At 37.6% G+C, this 24744-nt stretch overlaps 1 protein-coding gene across 1 annotated transcript in view; it reads left to right on the forward strand.

The window, feature by feature from the left end:
• GPR158 (G protein-coupled receptor 158) overlaps positions 1 to 24744 on the forward strand; it is a 342097-nt gene that overhangs the window by 36309 nt on the left and 281044 nt on the right. The window contains exon 2 of the mRNA XM_082385766.1: positions 12204 to 12309. Coding sequence (XP_082241892.1) covers positions 12204 to 12309 — 106 coding nt within the window. The remainder of the gene's footprint in view (positions 1 to 12203; positions 12310 to 24744) is intronic.

Here is a 24744-nt window from a genome sequence, read left to right on the forward strand (position 1 = left end):
TGCTTTTGGGTTTCATTTTAAGAAGTCTTTCAATGCTTTGCCACAAAAATATTCTCTTATAATCAACTACTACCATTAAAGTTTTACCTTTCACAGTCAGGTCTTTAACATTGGGAGTTCACCTTTGTATATGGTATTGGGTAGAGATGCAGTTATTATTTTTATCCATTTAGTGAGCCAGGTTCCCAACATTATCAGCCTTTATCATACAAATAAGTGCCTTATATGCATGTGTATGTCTCTGAGCTCTCTGTTTTGTTCCACTGTTTCCCATGTCTGTTTTCTGGTCAATACTATTATGTTTCATTGTTGTGGTTGGGTAGTATGTCTCAATATTTGCTTAGGCAAAGCCTACCTCTTTCCCCTTTTCACAGCTGACTTTTATTTTTCTACTTAAAGTAAGCTATCAAGTTTCTAAAAAAAATCTATATAGAATTTTGATTGGTTCTGCATTGAATTTATAGCTCCATTTGATGAGAATTGACACTTTTAATACACTAAATTATTCCCTTTCAGAGCATGTGATGTCTCTCCATTTACTCAGATCATTTGTTTTGTCCTTCAATAGAGCTTCAAAATTTCTCCATAAAGGTTTTGTGTATTCTTGATTAAGTTAACTTCTAGAGAATTTATGGGTTCTGTTGCTATTTTAAATGGCATCTTTTTAGTTATAACTTTTGTTGGAGATTGTTGGTGTAGAGAAATGCTATTGATTTTTGTACATTGATCTGGTATCCATCAATCCTGCTGAACTTTCTTATTGTTCTCATATTTGTCTGTTGATTTTATTGCTAAGCAGTCATATCATCTCCAAATAATGAGTTTAATCTCTTCTATTCTGATCTTTATATCTCATTTCTTTTTTTTTCTTACAGAATTAGTTGTGACTTTCAGTAACTATGTTATACGGCATCAGTGATAGTAAACATTTTTGACTTAAAGGGAACATCGTAAAGAAAAAGTTCTTCCTTTAAGTATAGGTTGATAGAGGCAAGTTTTACCAAGTTAAGAGTATCCTTCAATTTCTAGTATACCATTAAAAAAAATTAGGTGTTGGAACTTTTTAAAATGTCTTTTTACATTGATTAAAACAATCATATAATTTTTCTCATTTCTTCTATTATTGCTGAATTTCATTGATATACTTTCTGATGTTAAAACATCCTTTTATTCTTGAGATATACTCCAGTGGATCATAATGTATAATTATTTTAATATATTTTAATATTTGCTTAGCCAAGATTTCCTTTAGGATTCTTGGATCTTTATGCAAAGTTAAAATGGGACTTTTTTTTTTAATATTGTCCTCATGTGGCTTGGAATCAAAATCATATAAAATAAATTGGATAATTTTGGGTTTTAAGAACTTGTAAAAATAAAAGAACTTTTCCTTAAAAGTTTGGTAGAATTCATATACAAAACCATGTTCGTAGGCCTGAAGCTTTTCTGGGAAGTGAATGATTTAAAACTCTCTATGCTTATGGTTGTATTCAAGTTTTACACTCCCTTTGTGGCAAATTTGGCTTTGTATATTTTCTATCAATTTATCCATTTTTTTCATTTCCTCTAGTTTTTAAAAGTTTGTTACAAAATAATTAATCATATATTTTTTAAAAATAATAATAGCTTTTAAAAACATTCCTTTGTATCTATTCAGTCTGTATATTGTTTATTTGCCTATTTCCTGTTTATTTGCATATTTTCTCTTTAATTCTTGAGTCTCCCTTATTTATCTTTTCAAAGAAATTTAGTTTTTTTATAACTAAAAATTTTTAAACTATTTTGAAATACTTTCAGACTTTCAGAAGATTAGCAAAGACAATACAGAAAGTTCCCATATACCCTTCACCCAGCTTCCTATAACATTAACATCTTACATAAAATTATTAAAACTAAGAAACTAATATTAGTACAACACTGTTAACTAAGCTACAGATTTTAATCAGATTTCCTCAGTTTTTCCACTAATGCTCTGTTTCTCTTCCAGGATCCAAAATAGGATACCATATCTTATAGGCTGAATTATGTTTCCCCAAAATTCGTATGTGGAAGTCCTAACCCTCAGTACCTCAGAATGTGACAGTATTTTGAGACAGTATCTTTAAAGAGGTAATTAAGTTAAAATGAGGTCATTAAGATAGACCCTAATCCAATATGACTTGGGTCTTCATAAGAAGAAATTAGGGCACAGGAACACACAAAGGGAAGACCATGTGAAGACACAGAGAGAAGATGGCCATCTACAAGCCAAGGAGAGAGGTCTCAGAAGAAACCAACCCTACTGATGCCTTGACCTTGGACTTTTAGATTCCAGAATTATGAGAAAATACGTTTCTGTTGTTTAAACCACCCAGTCTGGGTACTTTGTTATGGCAGCCCTAGCAAACTAATGTATCATTTGTTTTTCATATTTCCTTAGTCTCCTCCAATCTGTGACAGTCTCTCAGTCTTTCCTTGCCTTTAAACAATACTCTCTCATGTTATCAACTGTCAGTTGGCACTTTTGAAGAGTGCTGCTAAGGTATTTTGTTGAATATCCCTCTATTTGGATTTGTCTGATGCTTTCTCATGATAAGACAGAGGTTACGGACTTTTGGGAAGAATACAATAGAGGGGAAATGCTCTTCTCATTGCATCATACCACAGAGTACATAGTATTGATATGTCTTATTACTGGTGATGTTAACCGTGGTCACTTGGTTAGTGGGGTGTTTGCCAGGTTTCTCCACTCTAAAGTTACTATTTTTCCCTTTCCGTACTTTATTCTAAGTGAAACACTAAGTTAAGCTCACACTCAAGGGAAGGTGAATTCACTTCTTCCTGGAGGGAGGAGTATCAAAGAATTTTGGACATATGTTAAAACCACTACAGTAATGAATAAATGTTTTGGGGGAGATGCTTTGAGCTTATTCAAATATCCTGTTTCTTCTTAATGTTTTTCCCACTAATTTTAGGATTTATCAGCAGTTCTTGCCTGCAACAATTATTAATGTGGTATTCTAATGATGATTTTCTATTTCCCTCATTCCTTCTAAATGTATGAGCTGGAATTTTTTTGTAACAAAGAGTTCTGTCTTCTTCCTCATTTATTAACTTAATCATTTATTCATATGAGTATGGACTTATGAATATTTATTTTGGGGGTTGAATCAGATATTATCATTATTTATTTCATTGCTCAAACTACTCCAGCTTCCACAATTGGGAACTCTTTTAAGCTGGCTTGTGTGTCTTTTTGACATGCCCTTGTTCTTATTTTCTGAAAATGATGCTTTAAGTGTATCTTGCGTTTTCCCTGCCCCAGCCCTAGGTTCATTCATTTCTCTAACCCTTGTTCCAGAATTTTTTTTTACTTGTAGTGTATTCACTGCCATTCAAATCTAAGTATTCATTAATTTTCTTTTTCAACCTAAGGGTTATTTAGGAATTTGTTTTAATTTTCCAAACATGTGAGATGTATTTAAGCTATCCTTTTAAGAAACTTAATTTATAATTTAATGCATTATGACTAAAGGACATAGTGTGTATGACACTGATCCTTTGGAATCTGAGGTTCCCTTTGAAATATTATCTCTGGTTTATTTTTGGTAAATATTCAGTAAATATTCTGTGCATGTGAAAACAAAAAGTGAATTATTTGTCACATGAAGACTCTATATATGCCTAAATAGCTTAAGTCTACTAATTGTACTGCTGAGATATTTGCTAATTGCTTCTTTCTGTTCAATCTGTCAGTTTCTCAGAGGTATGTCAGAATTTCCAACTACAATTATTTCTTTCTTATGTCAATTGTTGATAAATTTACACACATACACACAAGCACACACATGTGCCCTTGGCAGCATAGATGCCCTTGGTAGCTATGTCCTCTAAATCCACTGTTTCTTTTCCGCATATACAGTGTCTATATTGGTTAGATGTTCCAGTTACCTATTTCTGCATAACAAATTACTGAAAAACCTAGGGGCTTTTTAAAACAAGCATTTTTCTCACAGTTCTGTGAGTCACAGATCTGGGAAGGGCTTGGCTGAGTGGTTTGTTTCTAGTGTATGCAGCGTCAGCTGGCATGGCCGGGGCTGGAAGACCCACTTCTAAGGTGGCTTCTTCATTCATATATCTGGCAACTGGGCTGAGAAGTTTGGAATAGCTGGGGGATGCATGGGCACTGCTCAGTAAACTCTCTTTCCACATTTACTCCACCTGGCACCTTGCGTTTACTTTCAGCAGGGTAATAGGGTAGTAGGGCTTCTTATCTCCAGAATACACTTACTCAAGTCTCCCACCCCCAAAGTCTTATCTCACTGTGATACTGTCTTGAAGTCAGGACTTAGCCAACTGAATGAGACCCAGGTGAGCATGAGTGCTATGTGTATAGTTCAAGTATAGTATCTCTCAATTTAAAGACCTGTAAAGAAACATTATCCGTCCCCTGCCCCCAGTATCCCTGAAACATCCACATGTGATAAACAGATAGGACAATTACAATAACACTTCAGTTAAAAAAGCAGGAGAACAGGATACACATAGCAGTTACTAGTCTATGGCAATTCTGAAATTCATTTCAACACATATTGCCAATTTCCTGATTAGGACCAGTCCTACTCCCCGGGAAAATTCTCTGAAGGTCCTGGCTTTACCCTCTGGGCTCTTGATTCTGTCCTCTGAGCTACCCTTCCTTTTCCCTAAGAAACTGACTATATTTGCAATTGAGTGGCCTTCTCAGCCTGCTTCTTGCCCATAGAAGGGTGGGGGTGGGGAAGGTGTCTTTTAAAATTTTGCACTATCTCTTTTCTTTTTAATTCAAGATGACAGTGCTCTTACCTATGCTATTCATTGAAAAACGTAGGTTTCCTATGAATCTTACTGGGTTTCATTCTATTAGACAGAAGTCACGTTTACAAATCTCTTTAAGACAGGAAGTTTTTTATCTTGGGTCCTGTGGTTACTGTGCAATAAAGCCTTGAGGGGCTTCCCTGGTGGCGCAGTGGTTGAGAATCTGCCTGCCAATGCAGGGGACACGGGTTCGAGCCCTGGTCTGGGAAGATCCCACATGCCGCGGAGCAACTAGGCCCGTGAGCCACAACTACTGAGCCTGTGCGTCTGGAGCCTGTGCTCCGCAACAAGAGAGGCCGTGATAATGAGAGGCCCGCGCACCGCGATGAAGAGTGGCCCCTGCACCGCGATGAAGAGTGGCCCCCACTTGCCGCAACTAGAGAAAGCCCTCGCACAGAAATGAAGACCCAACACAGCCAAAAATAAATAAATAAATAAATAAATAAAGCCTTGAGAATCTTAGAATCCCCATTGTTTAACAGTGAGGGTCTATGAGGCATACCCATAAGACCATCAGAAGTCCTTTAGTCTAGCTGAGAGCCTCTATGAAACACTGCCTTAGACCTTTCTTAAGTCTTAACAAAGGATTTTCCAGACCCACCCTGAGGTGGTTCTTTGCTCTGAAGCCATTTCATATTCTGAGAATCTTTTGCTAGAATACACAGGGGATGTGCAACAGTTTTATTTCCAAATCCTGACTCTTTAATATTTCCTCTAAATTTCACCCCAAAACTAAGCAACTCCACAACAGCATTATTCACAATACCCAAAAGATGGAAGCAACTCAGTGTCTATCAACAAATGAATGAATAAACAAAATACACTATATACATACAATGCAATATTATTCCATTAAAACGGAAGGAAATTCTGACACATGCTACAACATGGATGAAACCTGAGGACATTATACAAAGTGAAATAAGCCAGCCACAAAAAAGACACGTATTGTATGATTCCACTCATGAGATGTCTAAAGCCGTCAAATACTTAGAGACAGAAGTTAGAATTGTGGTTTGAATATAGGGGCTGGGCAGAGGAGGGGGATGGGAAATTGTTGTTTAATGGGTATAGAGTTGTAGTTTTGCAAGATGAAAAGAAGTCTGGAGATTGACTGCATAACAATATGAAGTACTTAACACTACTAAACTGTACATTTAAAAATGGTTAAGATGGTAAATTTTGTTATATATATTTTACCACAATTAAAAAATTTAAAAAGCCAAAAACAAAACAAGACTAAGCAACTCTTACTTTAGTTCATGCTTTTCTCTTTGTATTCTATCACAGTCAGCTAGAAAAAGCCAGGTAGTATTCTCTGCATTTTACCTAGAAACTTCCTTAGACATAGCCACAAGTTCATTGGTTTACAGGTGACAGTGTTGCCAAACTTTCCAACTATTATGTACCAAAGGTTGCTTTTTCTTCTGTCTCCAGTATCATTTCTACACTGTCCTTTAAGACTCACCAACATATTTCCACTTTTATTAACCATTTCTTTGAGGCCCTTCTAGCCTCTGCCTCTGCCCGGGCCCAAAGCCAGTGCCATACGTTTTAGGCTTCTGTTATGTAAGCAACCCCCTGCTGGGCACCAGGTCCTGTTCTGGTTATCTACTGTTTGGAGGAAATGACTGATGGCAGCTGGTCTAACAGCATCTGTTTTTATCAGCTCTTTATTTTGGTAGAACTTCTGCCCTGATTCCCCATCAAAATTGACTAATGGGTTGTTACTGTCAATTTCTGTAGTGATGAAGAAGGAAAATTATGGCCCAAGGTAACGTGGTGAAGAAACAAAAGGAGAATTTCAAAACGTTCCTTCAACATACCCAGTTTTTCTTTCCATTCGTTCACCCATAGCAGTCCATGATAGTTTTCTGTTTCCTTGGGTTTTCGCACGGGCACGTGCTCTCTCTCTCTCTGGTCATGGTTATTTTAGCTACTATTCACATCTCTCTAGCATCTGCAATTTTTCAAGGTTAATTTTGGGGGGTGGGTGCTGATTTAGGAGCTGAGGGAAAATATTACAAAGACATGGGCTATGGAAATTTTAGTCTGGTGGGAAAAACAGATCACTAAAAATCCAATATTATAATAAAAGGTGCTAATGATATGAAGAAGGTAAGCACAGTGTATTGTGGGGAGAATAGAGAAGCAGTTTCTAAATGAGACTTGGAGTTCACAGAAGGCTTTAAAAAGGAGCCAGGTAGGAGCTATGATAGGTAAAGCACAACTGAGGCAAAGGAACTTCAGATATAAAGGTATCTATAAAAGAATGACTTTTTGAGATAGCATGAATTATTTAGGACCCCACATGTAATTCTGAATAGTCGGGAACAAAGAATGTATGCAAGTGAGTGGGTGGAGAAGTTAGAAGTAGGAGGGGCCTGAATATAATGTTATACCAAGGAGCTTGGATTTCATTCTTCAAGAGAGTGGGAAATATTGATTTTAAGCAGGGAATTGTGAGGATCATATTTACAAGTTTCAAAGGTTAAACAGACAGCAGTGTTTCATGCTTAAGCTCTACGGCCCCTTGCTTGCATGGGAATTTTCTAAAGCCCTGGAATAGGCACTAACAACGAATTTTGTTGTCAATTGTTTTTTGTAAAACTTGCAAAAGGAAGATATAATTGAATAGTCTCTTTCTACTATAACTTGCCTCCATTACATTTTCCCTAGGCTGTGGGCATTACTGGAAATTGGTTAAGGGGAAGTTCTCGATTATTTAGTAATATATATTAAAGTAGTCTGTAGTCACTTCTGTCTATAGCTAAGTTTTGGTATAGAAATGCCTTCTGGTAATGATCTTACTACCCAACCAGCACTTATAACACAAGCATGTAGGGCCAAAGGTCATATTGTGATAAAAATGTATATTCACAGTTTTGTATTTGTTTCTTAAAGAAGGACCTTAAACCGTAAAAACGTGAGGGCCTACAAACCGAGATCTTCACCTGGAGCAATGCCCGACAGGACCAAATTAGTAAACTATTATAAAAATTTTTTAGCTCTCTGAGAGATGAAGACCTGAACCAGGCAGAAATAGCAGAAATGAAGAAGGGTCACGGTGCATGCAGGGAGTAGAATCTATGGAACTTGACAATTGTTTTGATTTGGGGGGTGAGTTTCAGAACAAACTGTAAGGACGGAAGCCCATTCATGGAGAGAGAACGTCAGGGAAATTCCAAATTTAGTTGGAGGATGAATCCTGTTTGGGGCTTTTGCTGCCTTTCAGGAGTCAGAAAGAGAAGTGGAGGAAAATGCTAATCTGCGGCTCAGCTAAGCACCCAGAGGTTTGGGGGATGTTATTTGCTATATTTTCCATTCTCTGGACGCCACTTACCAGGCTCTTCTTGGCCCTCGTCTTCCGGTCCTCAAGCCACCACACGTCAGCTACTTGCGCGCCCTCAGAGTTTCCCGGCGGTGCCCGCTCACCGGATGTGGGAGAAGCACTTCCGCCCCAGAGGGGCTCGCTCAGGAGACGCAGGGCGCAGGCGCGGCGGGGGCCTGCGCAGGCGCAGCGGGGGCTTCCGCAGGCCCAAGTTCTGCCGGCGCGTGGGAGTCGGCGTTTGAGTGCGTGGCTGTGGTTGAATGCTTTTCCCAAACCGAGAGAGCTGTTCTCTTTCCGCTTAATGCCCCAGGCCTCCATTTCCCCACCCCCCACAGAAAGTCACGGCGCCTCCCCAAGGGCTTTGTAGGTCTCCAGGCACCGAGGCCCAGGCGCTACTGAAGAAGAGTCAGCGCTGATTTCCCAGCTGCTAAACGCACGGCTCATTACCTTTGGTAGGTTTTTAAAAAAATTTATTTATTGTATTTATTTATTTTTAGCTGTGTTGGGTCTTTGTTGCTGCGCGCGGTCTTTCTCTAGTTGCGGTGAGCGGGGGCTACTCTTCGTTGCGGTGCGTGGGCTTGTCATTGCGGTGGCCTCTCCTGTTGGGGGGCACGGACTCCAGGCACGTGGGCTTCAGTAGTTGTGGCCTGCGGGCTCTAGAGCGTAGGCTCAGTAGTTGTGGCTCACGGGCCTAGTTGCTCTGCGGTATGTGAGATCTTCCCGGACCAGGGCCCGAACCCGTGTCCCCTGCATTGGCAGGCGGATTCTTAACCGCTGCACCACCAGGGAAGGCCTCCTTTGGCGGTTTTACTCTGAGCCTAGAGAGCTTCATGAGCTGAGTTGCAAGTCTGCTGTGACCTTTTGTTTCCTGTATAGGAACCTGGAAATAAGGGGGGAAATTCTCAGCCATTAAGATACCAATTTCTTTTTTTTCTTTTTTTTTTAATTGTGTTGGGTGTGATAATGGTATTGTGGTATGTAGGAGAATGACTTTTTAAAATAATTAATTAATTAATTATTTTTGGCTGTGTTGGGTCTTCGTTTCTGTGCGAGGGCTTTCTCTAGTTGCGGCAAGCGGGGGCCACTCTTCATCACGGAGCGCGGGCCTCTCACTATCGCGGCCTCTCTTGTTGCGGAGAACAGTCTCCAGACGCGCAGGCTTAGTAGTTGTGGCTCACGGGCCTAGTTGCTCCGCGGCATGTGGGATCTTCCCAGACCAGGGCTCGAACCCGTGTCCCCTGCATTAGCAGGCAGATTCTCGACCACTGCGCCACCAGGGAAGCCCAAGATACCACTTTCTTAAGCCAGGTTTCTCAGGCAAGGAACCAGAGTAATTGCATCCTCCTGGAGTCCCAAATTAACCCGTGTCCCTGAGCCAGCTGTGGAGGATTTTGAGATTTCCACTATCTTGCCCTAAAGGGTAGCAAGATAGTGGAGGAAAACTTGACCTTATTATTACTAACGATTGTGGAACAAACAGAAATACATATTTTTATTAGTTTCGTATTTATATTCTTAATAAGCCGTTCAGGTATACCAAAATGTAGCGGACGGTGGTAGTCCAGTGTGAAATTTTATGTCACTGAGGAAGATGGCTGGTAACTTAGAGTGTGAATACGAATCTGCTGTGATTATTTGTACCTTGAACCATTGACTTAGAAATCTTACTTCAGTGAGGCTTATCCTGACCACCCTTTAAAAAAAGTTTAACCTACCCTCTACTCCCAGCCATCCTTCTTACCTCCTTGAAGTTGTTTTTTTGTTTTGTTTCTGTTTTCTCCATTGCACTTTTTAGTTTGTAATACGAAGTGTAATTTACTTATTTATTATAGCCCTGCTTTATTATTTGTCTGTCCCACACTAGAGTTAAGCTCCATGAAGGCAGGAACTGTTTTTTTCCTGCTTACGAATGTATTTCAGAGACCTAGAACAATTTTGGCTCTTAGGAGGTGCTCAATAAGTAATTTATTGAATGAATGGAAAACTGGATATGTTATTTTCCAAAGACCATAAGTAGAGCCCAGAGGGAGCTTGCCCTGATTGCCACGACCTATATGGAACACAGTTTTATGGGAAGTCCTGGTTGGCGAAGACAGCAAGTCAACCAGTGTTTATGGAATACCTGTTCTACCCCAAGTGATAACTTTCCACATTCCTCAGAAATTAGCATCCGTTCTCCATGAAATATTCTGATACTTTTTAAGGCGTCTTAAACCTTTGGGGTTCCTTGGGCAGGACCTATGTGGTTCGTCTCCATGGCATCTCTTATCTCGATATGCACATACCAGACAATAAATATTTGTTGAAAGAGCAAAGGAGCTAATTGGGTTAAGGCATTAGGTCACTTGGGAATTCAGTTAATTATCACATGAATAGTATTTGTTTTATGGAATTATGGTCCACAATAGTAGGATTTTGCAAACTGGGGCTATTTCTCTGAAGGATTTATAAGGTTTTTATGATACATTTTTGGGTCTTCCTTTCAGTGATCCTCTGAAAAATGAACTTACACATATTCTGGGCTGTCTGGATAACCAAATGCTGATGGGAGGTTTTGGTGTGCCTGTTTGTTTTTGTGTCTCTTTTGAACATGTTAGCACTAGGTAACGTAGTACATACTTTGTCACAGGTTAATAAGAACAGAGGCAGCTTTAAAAAGTAAATGATTTATTCACTGTAGATGAAACCCAAATGACATTAAGCCACTCTGTTAGAAGCTTTCACAGTAGCTTAAAAGGAGAAAAGAGATGAGAAAAATGAGTCATAACATGTGGTAAAACAGGCTTGCTGAACTAGCAGTTGGTACCATATTTCTTTTCTGAGAGGTAATTTAATTCAGCAAAACATAATCATTGGTGTTTTTAAAGTAATTTTTTAAATTTAAAAATTGTTGGCTTTACTGTTTTGCTATTTTTGTGTGTGTGTGTTTTGTAGCTAGAAAACCTATAATATAAGGAATTTGAGTCCACCTTTATGTTTGTACATATTTAATAATATCATAATGAAAATAGTTTAAGTTGGGGACATGGGACCTTGAAAATGTGTTTTTACATTTAGTGAGTTTTAGTGGAGTGTGTATGCTTTACTCAACCTGGTGAAAAAAAAGTCATTGTAGAGCTTTGGGCTTCAGGGCCAGTCCCCAGAATATTTATTTCAAGTAAGTCCAGGTGCGATAGTTCAGTGTAGGACAGATAGGTCTGTTACTGCTGGTGCTAGGGGTGCTACTGCTGGTGAAAAATAGAAGAGAGTGATCTTAGGAAAATATAGGGAGATTGGTTGGCAAATATGGAGGAATTTTAGGTGAAGTTGGAGCTTTCTTTGAAATTTTGTTTTTGGCTCTGAGTTTGTGAGTTCTCTTTCTTAGTGACCTTTCTCAAATGGGTAAGTGAAATGCAGTGTTTTTATTTCTAGATTTAAAAGAGTAAACACTAAACGGCACTTCTGTGGATGGTGCAAATCTGTTCAGTGTGGAACATTGGAAGACCTAAAGAACTGCTTAAAGTCATTGTGATAGAAGATCAGAGGAAAGAGATACTTATTTTCTGATACTGTCTTCCCCTCTTAACTCATTTCCCAGCCCCCTTGCCCCAGCCTTCCCATCCCAGGCCCTGCATTGGGAAATAGGAGTAGAAAGAAATAAGGGCTTTTTAAAAAATTTACTTTAATAGAAGGGGTACTGGGAGCAGGTGTTATTTCAGAGTCGACTTTGCTACCACGTCCAGAGTAATACTGTCCAGAGTTCAGTCAATCAGCAAATATTTATTGAACACCTACTGTGTGCCAGGCATTATCCAGGGAGCTGAAACAGTGAACAATACAGAGTCCCTGCTTTCGGACTTACATAAAACTAATACTTTCTGATTCTGTTCTATTCTGTCTCTGTCTACACTCGGTACACTTTAGATGAATATGAGTGGGCAATTTGAAGAATTTTAGTGCATTCTTTATGCTGATTTGGCTGATTTCTAGGGTAGAATACAGAGTTAGATATTGTAAAGGCTCATATTAATTTGTTCTTTTTGTCTTTCTCTGTTTTAAGGGGTGTCATGAAAGTTGACATAAATCTTCAGAAGGTGGACATTGACCAATGTTCAAGTGATGGCTGGTTTTCAGGAACTCACAAATGTCACCTTAACAATTCAGAGGTAAGAACATGGAGATAAAGTTCTCTGAAATCAGAAGCTCAGAAATATAATACTTTTGAATATGTTGTATTTGTGTGGGTAGGTGAATAAGAGGCATCTTACTGGGAAAAAAATCTCCTATGCAGGTCTGAATGTTGCCAAATGAACTGAAAGAGGAGTAGAAAATGAAATTTGTGCAGAATAACTGTTCATTTGGGGACTAAGAGAAGGCTGAAACTAAAATTATGTCTGAAGTTTGGCTTTAGTCAAAGGCTGACCCTATTGTTCAAAATGGGCTGGAAATTAAAATAGCCCTGAAGTGAGAAACCAGTCCCAAGAGGGGTCAATCAAATTATGCACATTTTTATGGAATATGATGCTTGTTGAAACATTGATGGTATTCGTTCAGACACCCTGCCATCTGCTAGAAAAGCAATAGAGAAAGTATGGCTAGGAGATTTTGAAAAAAAGGAGAAAACTGTACACAGGAAACTGAAACAGAAATGTGTGTATTTGGTGTGTTTTTTCCAATTTGCAGTTCCTATCCATACTTGATTTCATGGAACTCTGTTTGGTAAGGGACAGGCAGAGAGATCATACTTCTGGAAATAAGGCTGTCACTTGTCTTTTTTTTAAATTATTTTTTTTATTGAATGAAAGATTCTTTAAATTCTGTAGTGCTTTACAATTTTCAAGTTTCACACAGTTGATTTCATATAATCCCATAATAACCCTTTTTTCCCCTCTACCCTTATATTGCCCCTCTCTCCATTCTCTCTCTCCACTGGTAACCACTAGTTTGTTCTCTATGTCTGTGAGTCCGCTTTTTTTTTATTATATTCACTAGTCTGTTGTATTTTTTAGATTCCACATATAAGTGATATCATACAGTATTTGTCTTTCCCTGCCTGACGTACTACACTTAGCATAATGCCCTCCAGGTTCAAACATGTTGCTGCAAATGGCAATATTTCATTCTTTTTATGGCTATGTAGTATTACATTGTGTGTGTGTGTGTGTGTGTGTGTGTGTGTGTGTATGTATGTATACACATACATACACACCACATCTTCTTTATTCATTCATCTGTTGATGGACACTTAGGTTGCTTCCATATCTTGGCAATTGTAAATAATGCTGCTATGAGCATTGGGGTGCGTGTATCTTTTCAAGTTAGTGTCACTTGTCTTTTGTAGTTTCAGAGATGACATGTGATGACATCCTCTTTTCATTTTCAGTAATCTATCTCTGAGGTCCCAAAATGCTCTGAAACAAATGTACAATAAAGCTCCTGACCTTAAGTACTTGGGCTATCTCAACTTTCCATGAATTTATGAGGAAAGTCAGCTTGATTTATTTAAAATAGGGAATATTCCCATAAATGTAGTAATCTACATGTTCAATTTGAATTTTTGCCACATACTCCCGCAGCCCACCACGACCCAAGTAATCTTCCACAGTTCCCCACATCCCCCCACATTCCATGCACACCTCCACCTGCCCTCCATACTTCCCACCACAATATCCCTCAATCCTCCCACCCTCGATGAAACCCCCCAAATCCCCCACATCCCTCTAAGCCCATCGCACATCCCCACCATGTTTCCATGACCCCCCTCTTCCTCTGTACCCCACACATCCCCACTCCCACATCTCCATACACCTCCACGTAGCCAACCCTCTGCACAGCCTTCACTTCCTTCACTCCCTGCCCCCAAATTGGGACCCAGTTATGTCAATGAAATGTTTCTGTCTTGTCAAGACACAGAGGTCAAGATCCTCTTTTCACCTCCCTTCACTGTTTGTTCCTATGGTTTTGAACTTTTCTGAGTTCCCACTTCCCTTTGGATGGTTCTGGCATTTCTAAAGATATGAATTTCAGTCACTGATTTGGTAAATATCTTTAGCCTGATTATTATCTCCATGCCAATGGCATATAGCTACAAAGCTTTGTCTTTTAGCCAGAGTGGAATTTTTTCTGCTTGGGTGTCATATTGTGGATATTGATCTGTATGTGCTCATTTCTGTATAGCCTTGTTTCAGTGGTGCTCCTGGGTGGTTCAATAAACAGTCTGTCTAGAAACAAGGAGATTTTTTTTTATCAGTCTGTTACAGTTGCTGCTTGCCTCTAATTATCTTGTTGTAGTTTTTTTTCCATATAGCACATCTATGTATTTGACTAGATGGTCTTATTGGGTGGCCTTTTGGAAGATTGATTTATTTTCATTGCATCAGGATTATCAATTTTCTGAGGGTTGTGTCTTTTTAAAGCTTTCAAATAAAGCTAAGTTATTTCAAGATAAAATATTATCCTCTATTCTGGTAAATAAAGATTAGAGTGAATGTGTAACTTTTGGCTATACATATGGGAGCATTGCATTTATTCAATTCCTATAGGAAAAAAACAGAAAAACATACCCTGTAAGACAACCAACAGTTCAGTGAATCTCATGTGAAAATGTTGTACAAAGAGGTTCAATGATCAAAAAATAACATCAACAAACACTGAATCTACAAAATGCATGTTTTGAAAACTCTGGATCCCTCGACCCCTTTACTTGCCCAGGTCCTAGGGTTGGGAGTCGAGATCTTGGTGTCCTAGGCTGGGCCCCTGAGGCCCTTGATGGGTAGTCTGATTGACACAGGGCTGGCCTGGAACTTCTCTAAGGTTCTGGAGTTGGTGCTGGTCACTCTAGGTACCTGCCGCCGGTCCATACCACATCCTCAGACTCGGGACCAGCAGTGGTCTTTCAGTCCTTCCCTGTAGTGATGTGAATTGGAGGCTAGGAACTGGCTTCTACTGATGTTTTTACTGCTTGGGAAACAGAGAGAAAAGCCCTTGTTCAGGGCATTTTTCATCTGCACTGGCTTGCCTTTGTCCCTTGTCACAGATTTTCTGTCACAGACCCCAAGGATCATTGTGTAAACCAGCTTGTTTTGGGACGTGTCTACCACGATTCGTATTTGTAGGGTGTAGGGGCCTGTCTATGAAAATCCACATCGCTAGAAACAGAGACACTCATCGTGTTTACTGGGTTTTATTTTGCCAATATTTAACATTCTTCTCTTGTAAATACCACAGGGAGTTACAAATTTCAAAGTTATAATTGAGGCAAACTTTTCACTTAAAATTTTCTTTTCCAGTGTGTTGGCTTTTCAGCCTCTAAGGTATCTTAAACTAGTATAGCGAGTCTGATGTTGGAAACAGATAAGTGGTATGTAACCAATGAGAGAAGCCTCAGGAGCATTTTAGAAAGGCATGGGGTGGTTTGTGAGGAGAATAAATTCTCAACAAGTTTGGGTTGTTATCGAGTCTGGGAGGCCAATAAGTATTTTTTGAAGGGCATAGTAAATTGAGATCTGAGTCGACACCCTGAACTGGATTGCAGGATTATTCTGGCTGTTTTTATGACTGATTCAGATCACTGCTACCTGGACTTGATCATGTTTTCAGTATCCATTTAAATAATTCTTGACCTATTTCATATCATTGTTTGCTTTGAGTATACAAAATCTTCTCCTACAGAATAGTTTATTAAAAACATTCAAATAAATCGATATTGCTGTTTTAAAGGTTTTCTTTTGCTTTGTTTCTATTAGAAGATTTTTTTTTTTTTTTTAAATACATGGCTTTAAATTTATTTATTTATTTATTTATTTAGGCTGTGGTGGGTCTTTGTTTCTGTGCGAGGGCTTTCTCCAGTTGTGGCGAGCGGGGGCCATTCTTCATCGCGGTGCGCGGGCCTCTCCCGTTGCGGAGCACAGGCTCCAGACGCGCAGGCTCAGCAGTTGTGGCTCACGGGCCTAGCCGCTACGTGGCATGTGGGATCTTCCCGGACCGGGGCACGAACCTGTGTTCCCTGCATTGGCAGGCGGACTCTTAACCACTGCGCCACCAGGGAAGCCCCTAGAAGAATTTTTAAAATCACTATTTAAAGTAGGAAACATGAGGACAGTGGCCTTGAAACTTTTTGATTGTATTCTATTAGTAAAAATGCTTTAAGCATTCACCAATGGTATTTGTATATTTTTTATTCTATAAAGTATATGCATCTTTTGTTATATATTCTGTATATTATAAATCAGAAAACTTAATTGGGTTGAGATAAATATAAAATATGGTTTTAATGTAGATTATATTTTATAAAAATAAATGTATCTTTAATGAGAGCAATGTAATTGACTGACTTACAGTCTTTGAAAAATTTTCAGTGACAGTGTTATGATTGATTATGCTTCGTCATTTAAAAAAAATCTTAGTTTAGTCATTTGCAGAGACGTGGATGGATCTAGAGACGGTCATACAAAGTGAAGTAAGTCAGAAAGAGAAAAACAAATATCATATATATTAACGCATATATGTGGAATCTGAAATAATTGGTATAGACGATCTTTGTAAATAGATGATTTACAAAGCAGAAATAGAGACACAGACGTAGAGAAAAAAATGTATGGATACGAAGGGGGAAAGGCGGGGGGTGGGATGAATTGGGAGATTGATACTATGTATAAAATAGATAACTAATGAGAACCTACTGTATAGCACAGGGAACGCTGCTCAATGCTCTGTGGTGACCTAAATGGGAAGGAATTCCAAAAAAGAGGGGATATATGTATAGCTGATTCACTTTGCTGTACAGCAGAAACTAACACAGCATTGTAAAGCGACTATACTGCAATAAAAATTAAAAACAAAAAAAATCTTAGTTTAATACTTAGTAATACAATGATTCAGAAGTCTAAGTTCAGTTTTTTTTTATATTTAGTTTTAATGTTTGTCATAGTTGAAAATATGCCTCGCAAGGATATGTCAATCCCAACTGAAGAAATAAATTGTTGACTATATTTTCTAAATAACAGTGTTCATTTCTCAGTTCCATCTACCAATTTTGCCAAGGTTTTTTTCAGAAATACAGCTGGCAGTTTTTCATCTTACCTGAAGTCAGCTGGTCCCTACTAATTGGAAAGCTGGGCATTTTAATGTTTTAAAAGAATAGGTTAAAAATCCACTCAGACTTTCGTGGGGAATATTTTCAAACAGATTAGGAAATTTTATTTCCATGTTTAAACTGTATGGCTATGTGAGTATTTATAGTTTTGGGCAACAAAACCCACATAACTCTGAAAATATTTCCAAATATCCATTTTCAAAATGCTCACTTCAAAAGGCTTTCACATGGATTATTGAAGTGTCACATTTACTTTGAAGGAAGAGCTTATATATTAAAAAAAAACCACCTGCTACATAGACACTACTGACATCCACTTGTCATAGAGCAGGTCAGCAAATTTAGAACATTTGCCTTTTTTGTAAACAGCAATGCATAACTAATCTTCGAGTTTAGAAGCAAGTAGTTCACTCTGATAATCAGAAAATCTTTGTGTGGGAAAAGGTTTTCCAGGTCACACACCATCTTATTATGAAGAGTTGTAAATATTTTACAATTTAAAATAATATACTCTGTAAATCCATGTAGATGGTCAAATATAAAAGGTAATACATTGAAATGTGAAAGCAAATATAGGAACCAAGTAACCACTGTCAATATTTCTGTCTTAAAACTCCCAGTTTTACCTCAGGTGCCTTATCAGTATTATGGTCATATGAAATGTGGAGTGAGTGAAGGCATTAATGTCAATCCAAGTCTTAAATATTACTAAAGCTAAATTTATTTCTTATTTTTTAATTAAAAAAGTTAAATATAAATAGAACTTTTGTATTTTTTTCCCACATGTGTCCTCTGCTTTGGAGACCACTTCTTGAGGTTATCAGATTCACTGTTCTACCCAGAATCACGGGAATGGTTTTGTTGTCAGCTCAGCCAGTGGTTTTATATAGCGATAAGATAATTTTTGGATATCTCTTCTTTTCTATTGAATGCACTGAATGAGAGTCTACGTGTAACTCCGTACTACTTCATTAGATGCAACTCAGTGAATCTCTAAAGAAATATTTTTAAAAAGGTAAAATATAGGAAAGGATATAATTTAGTACACAAGAAAAGAAATTTAATGCAAAAATCTGAAGAAAGCAGAAGGAATTAATCATTTTCTTTTGAAAGCCCTCTTATATACAGAACATAGCTTAATCATTTGGCTATGGCAGGATTTAGAGTACTTTTCTAGAGCTCTTTTATTTAATTCAATTTCTGATTGAGTGAAATTGTTTAGAAACCGTTGTATATTAGTTTTCATCTTGTGGCTGAAATCTCAACATTGCTCTTCTTTCTCTAGAAAGGTTCTGCATTACAAATGTTATCGTTCACCTGTCTCTAGAACTGTGCTGTTCAATATGAGAACCACAGGCTACATACGGCTACTGAAATGAAAATCAATTAAAATTAAACAAAATTAAGAATTCAGGTCCTTAGCCTCATTAACCTGATTTGAAATACATAGTAGCCACATGGAACCATTGGACACTGGACAATTAGTGGACAAGCTGGGCTCTTGAATATGGCCTAGCTTATAGTGTAGTCAAACCACACAAATTATTGATACCTTTCAAATGCCTGAATTTCCTTATATGGGTGAATCAGTAACATTGCCTTTAAATTCACTAAGGGACATTTAAGGACAAACTTGAAATGAATTTTGGCTTACGTAATCATTCTTATGATCTACTGTGTTAACTCAATTGAAAATAAGTAATGATAAACCTGCAAACTATTTTTAATGCCATTATTTTACACTGAAAACTGTAAAAAAATCTTCCGGTAAATGGCGACAAGTAAATACTGGTAATCTTCTAGACATTTAAATTTCCACTGAGTTTGTAGTAAAACTTCTGTTTTCTCTCATTACCAGTACAAAATGTGATTAATGTGAAATCACACTCTTCTGCTAAGATGTAGGGCAGTGATCAGGTGTTCACTGGTGCCTAGCACAGTGCCTGGTACATATGTTGAATTAATGGAGGCAACCTGCTCTGTGGGTAGATGGCCTCCTTATAATAATATATAGTTATTGCTTTTGATTTCTCCCACTGGAATTGCTCAAAATAAAGTTAAACTTTTTTTTTTTTTTTTTCTTCACAGCAGCCACTCAGATATTTGAAGACCGCTGTCAGCCTGCTTCTAAGTCTTTCCTTTAGGCTAAATATCTTCTGTTTCAGTCAAGTATCGTTTTACTAGGTTTAACCAAAAGAGGCCATACCACTGCTGGATGACTCCCCATTTGTTTTTGAACTTGTGAAGACCTAACTTGTTTGATTTTGTTACATAGACCTTTCTAAAATTAATGGAAAACTGATTATATTTTCAGAGTTTTCGTTATGCTCCTGAAAGTTATTTGGACTAGATATTCTGGACTTGCTCCAAAACTAGAGTTAGGAAATAGTATTCCAAAATAACTGTACTGGGGTGCCTAATAAGTCAGTTAAGGGAAAGCTGACTCTCTGTTTTTTTAAATTTTATTTTCTTTAACATTGAATTTTATATTGGAGTATAGTTGATAAACAGTGTTGTGTTAGTTTCAGGTGTACAGCGAAGTGATTCAGTTATACATATACACGTATCTATCCTTTTTCAAATTCTTGTTCAGAGCTGGCTTTCTTGTTCAGAGAAAGATGTTTCCAGCAACAGAGCAAGGGTTCACCAGTGGCTATTGCCATCTTGTGGTTGGGGGAAAGGGAGAAAGAGAGAGGGGATTTTGCAGGGCTTATAAAAACTTCATGCAACATTGGCTATATGGTTGGAGTAGGTGCCTCTTAAGTATCTTTGCAACCCGAAGGTTTTATACTTCTAGCAAACTGTAAAGGGAACAACTGAAAGGTGTTTCCATCCAAAGGCAATGCTCTGACTATCCTTGCATTGGCAATACCTTGAATTCTCACATTGCATGTGATTGTGCCTGCAAAACTTGAGATTTTCTTATTTTGCTCTATGGTAATGATAAAGCAAACTGCTATTCATCATTGGCGCCTTCATTCAAGCTAGCTTATAGGATTTGATTTCCACTTAACTCATTAAGCACTTTGGCGATGGTTATGCATGACTAACACATTCTGACGGAAGTGAAGGAAAAGCCAAAACATGTTTAGTTGACTTTAGGTTGCGAATCTGGGATGATGTGAGCCAGAAAGGAGGCAATATAGAGGAGTATCATTTTTTTCTCTAATTTGCTTCTTTTGCTTATGAAGGAATCAGATACTAGATACCTTAGAGGAGAAGATAAATCCATTTTTTCCCACTGTGACAAGGTCATGATATTCGATATCTGCTCTTGAATAACACTCCTTTGTATACATTCCGTGTCACTGGATTGTATCACCAACCTTCTTGAACTTGTTGATCTAATGTTGGGACCTTTGAAGTACTTGCATTAGAATGTACAAAGGGGGAGCACATCCTGTCTATTTAAGGTAAATAGACTCTTTCTCTAGATCTGTCTGTTTATCTCATGTCTATATCTCTATTTATCTGTCTATTTGAGACAAAAAACTATTAAATCTTGATTTATAGCTTTCTACTTTATCAACTTTATGGACTACATAAAATGTTTTTTTAAAAAACCCTTACAAGATCTTATTCATAAGATCTCTTACCAGTAGTGTAGGTAAAGGCACTTTTGATAATATTTGCTAGTAATTAAGTTTTCTTTAGCCCAAGCCTGAAAAGTCTATAAGACGCCAAAAGTGAAGTGTCCCTTTGATACAAGTTTGTTTTTCAATCTCTAAGAAAATAATTATTTCATAAAAAAAAAGACGTATCCATTTCATACTTAATTATAGTGTGAGTTACGTATTATTGTTATTCCCATTATCTAGATGAGAAAATTAAGACTTAGAGTGGTTTAAGTAACTTGACTGAGGTCATAAATCTAGTAAATAGTATTTCAGGAATTTAAACTATAGGAAGGTACTATGGGTGACATATGATTGTTTGGAAAGAGAATCACTGACTGGTAATGGCCCATGGGCTGATACTGTTAGTCTTGTGGTTTTACCCATGCGAGTTCAGCCAAGAGGCATGCTGGAATCTTACTTAACTAATCGGTTAGGAGTATACCAATCAGGAAGAAGTGATCTAGCTCTCAGGTGGCCGAAACAAATTTCCAAGAGGGTATGGCAAGCTCACATAGAAATTTGGATTAGGATCAATATACAAGTGCTTCCATCTTACAGGTGTGTGAGCGGCAGCAGCAGAAGCTTCTTGCCAGTGGTGGTACTCTTGTTTCAATGTATGGCAGTGATTTGGGATGGTAGAAATGTCCAGTTTGAAACTGAACCCAAGGGATAAGATCCATCTCCTTAGATAGAAGTTGGTGAGGGCTGTACACATTGTCTGGGCATCAGTTAAGAGGGCAGGTGTTAAGGAAAGGGACCTATTCCTTGCAGGGAGTTAGAATACAAATCAGAATGTAGGAATAAAACTAAGGTGAATATGGAAGATTGCAACTCATTGGGTACAGGGATGCCGAGGGGACCTACTGTGTTTATGATAATATATAAATACATTTTAGACTCTAACTATTGCTGAGGATAAACACCTAAAATACTCCCAAACTTCTCTATGATCAGGGGTTAGAATGGGGCTGAGCTTTAAGGTGGGCATATGCATATACATATGCAGCATATGCAGCTAGGCTAGGGTAGGCTGGGGCAAGGAGATTGACTTACATACAACAATGGATATGAACTCAAAGTACTAGATTTCTTGATCTTTTCAATGCGGTGAGAGAACATCTGATGAAATATGAAGTTAGTGAACAGATTTGGAGTATGTAGCTAAATTTATAATGGAGTCAATCAGGGAAAAATAACCTCTACCTATTAAACCATTGCTTTTGTCATTTTCAGTAGCAGAAAAATTGCTACTTGTCCAATTCTAGATATGAGAGGCAATCAGAATATACAGTGAGTGCCTGAGGGTGACTTTTTAGGGGTTAAATATAGCTTTGCATCATTAGCTTATGTGGGAAAAAAATCCCATTATGACAGCAAATCAGATCTAATCTGGCACTCCCTCTGCTACAATTATATAAAATATGGTGGAAGCTTGTCAAAGCTTTCGGTGAGAAATGAGGCTACTGATGCTTGGCAGCCCCCTTTTGAGCACAGTGAAGAATCATGTTGCTTAGCTACAGCCCTTGGCTGATTTAGAAAGCTTTAACTGACTGTATTATACAAGAGTTAAACTCTATTCTTGATTTTTTTTTTCCCTAAGAGAAAAAACCTTATTTACCACCTTCTTATTTTTTGGGTATCTTTACCAAGTCATTTACAAATGTCTATTCACCCAGGACACATTTCGATTTATCATTGTTTTTCCCTCCCCAGGGTTTATAGATTGAGAGAGAACAAGTGGGTGGTTGGTGATACAAGCAGAACATAAAGTATTGAAATAACTTAAATGCTTTTGCCGGCAAAGTAATGTGCAAGTGTCTATTTAAATTTTTTTTTCACTTGAAGTCATTGTATTTTTCCCCTCTTTCTGCTTATTCATAGTTTGAGTTGCTGTTGTCTTTATAATGCACAAGAATGTATAACATTTAATTATATTTTTGTATTTCAAAATGTAAACTGACATAGGTGTATGGAAAAGTATAGGGAGCAGTGAATGAAACAGGAGTAAGTGTGTGGGCTGGAATTGGAACCAAAACACTGAAAACAGAAGGATTAAGGGGAAAAACAAAGAAGAACTGTAAATGGAGAGGTTTACAGCAATTATTGTACATGAAGTAGAAAAGTGTAAAGGGGGAAATGTCAGATGTGTCAGAGACCATTTCAATGGGATAAAAATACTCAAGGACTCTTAAGTCTGGAGGAGATTCTAAAAGGCTTTTGGTTCATGCTGTCTCCAGAAGGAATATTTTTTATACTGTTCTAAATATGTAGATATCCACTTATTTTTATAGCTCTTCGGGAAAGAGAGCTGTCCCTAAGCAATGCTTTCTAACATCTTACCATAATTATTGTAATGAAGTAGAGCCATGACCTAATCTCGATTATGTAATTATTCAGTAGATTTTACTATTGACTTGTCAGTACAATTTGTTTTATACATGCAAAAACAATTTTTCCTGCTTTACAGTTCCCTGATTACCTGCAGGAAAGCCTATAGAGTTGATTCTATATTTACATTCAGAAATAGGATAATGGTTAATTGTCTCTACAGGCTTGGCTCCATCATGATTCTAATTCTGTTGAAGCCCAGATTTCATAGACTTAGAAGCTAAACCACTTCGTTTATGGGTTTTGTTTTTATGCTGGTCTGCAAATCACCTTCATTTGCCACCTTTTTAAATATGTTTGTGTAATATCATCATTTTCAAAGTGTGATCCTGGAACCCCTCAAGTGAGGACCCCTGGGGGTCCTCAAGACCCTATTAAGGAAGCCTGTGAAGTTAAACCTTTTCGTAATAACTTTCATATTAATTCAGAGACATTATTTGCCTTTTGAACTCTATTCTCATGGGTGTACAGAGGCTTCATAAGATCTCATATAGAAACAGGTTGAATGCAGAAAGGAATATGAGAATCTAGTTGTCTTCTAATAAACCAGACTTTAAGGAGATTTGCAGAAATGTAAAACAATGATACTTTTCTTGCTAAGTTTTTTATTTTTGGAAAATACTGTTATTTTTCATAAATACATTATTTATGTTAACATGTAATGAGCTTATCGCTGTTTTAAAATGAATTAATAAATATTTTGGAAATTTCTCCATTTAATATTTAAGATGGTAAATAACAATGGATATAACCAACATAAATAAAAGCTCTTTGATATTCTCAATAATTTTCAAGAGTATAAAGGGGTCCCAAGATCAAAAATTTGAGAGGTCCAATCTGGTCTGTTTCTCAGCTCCTGCATGATTCTGACCTTGACTCCACTTCCTGGTTTCTATGCTTTCTCTCCCTTACTTTGATGATTCTACTGACAGTTTTCTGTATCCCACTTCTCCCCTCCATCTTCCCTCCTGATAATTTCAGCCTCAGACTCCACTGAACCTTTAGCCTAGTGTCATTAGAATTGGTGGATGACAGAAGGACAGTGATCACATTAGTTTGAATGGCAATCTGTCTAAAATAAAATTTCACATATTAAGTTTGATATGTATTTCTAACTATAGTGACTGCATTACAGGTAAACATCTTCATGTATTATTTCACTTATTAGTTTGAATAAAAAAGACACTTTTAGGATTTTGATTTTGATTTCATTTTTTAACAAATTTGACCAAAACGTCAAATAGTGGAATATACCGTATTTTATCCTTTGAATTTCGTGTTGAAATTTTAAGTGTAAATTAAAGGTCATTTATACACTAAAGCACATAGAACTGTATAGGATTCTGCAGCCTTAAGTATGTATAAAGGCCAGTGTGTCTGTTTAGTTAGTGCCGTTTATTAATAAATGGCATATTGAAGTTATGCCTGAAAATTTTCTTCTTAAGATTGGCCTGAAATTTTACTCCTATCATGTGGTAAGCTGGTCAACAACGATTTAATTT

This window comes from Balaenoptera borealis (assembly GCF_965194805.1).
Source record: "Balaenoptera borealis genome assembly, chromosome: 3".
Lineage (NCBI taxonomy): Eukaryota > Metazoa > Chordata > Mammalia > Artiodactyla > Balaenopteridae > Balaenoptera > Balaenoptera borealis.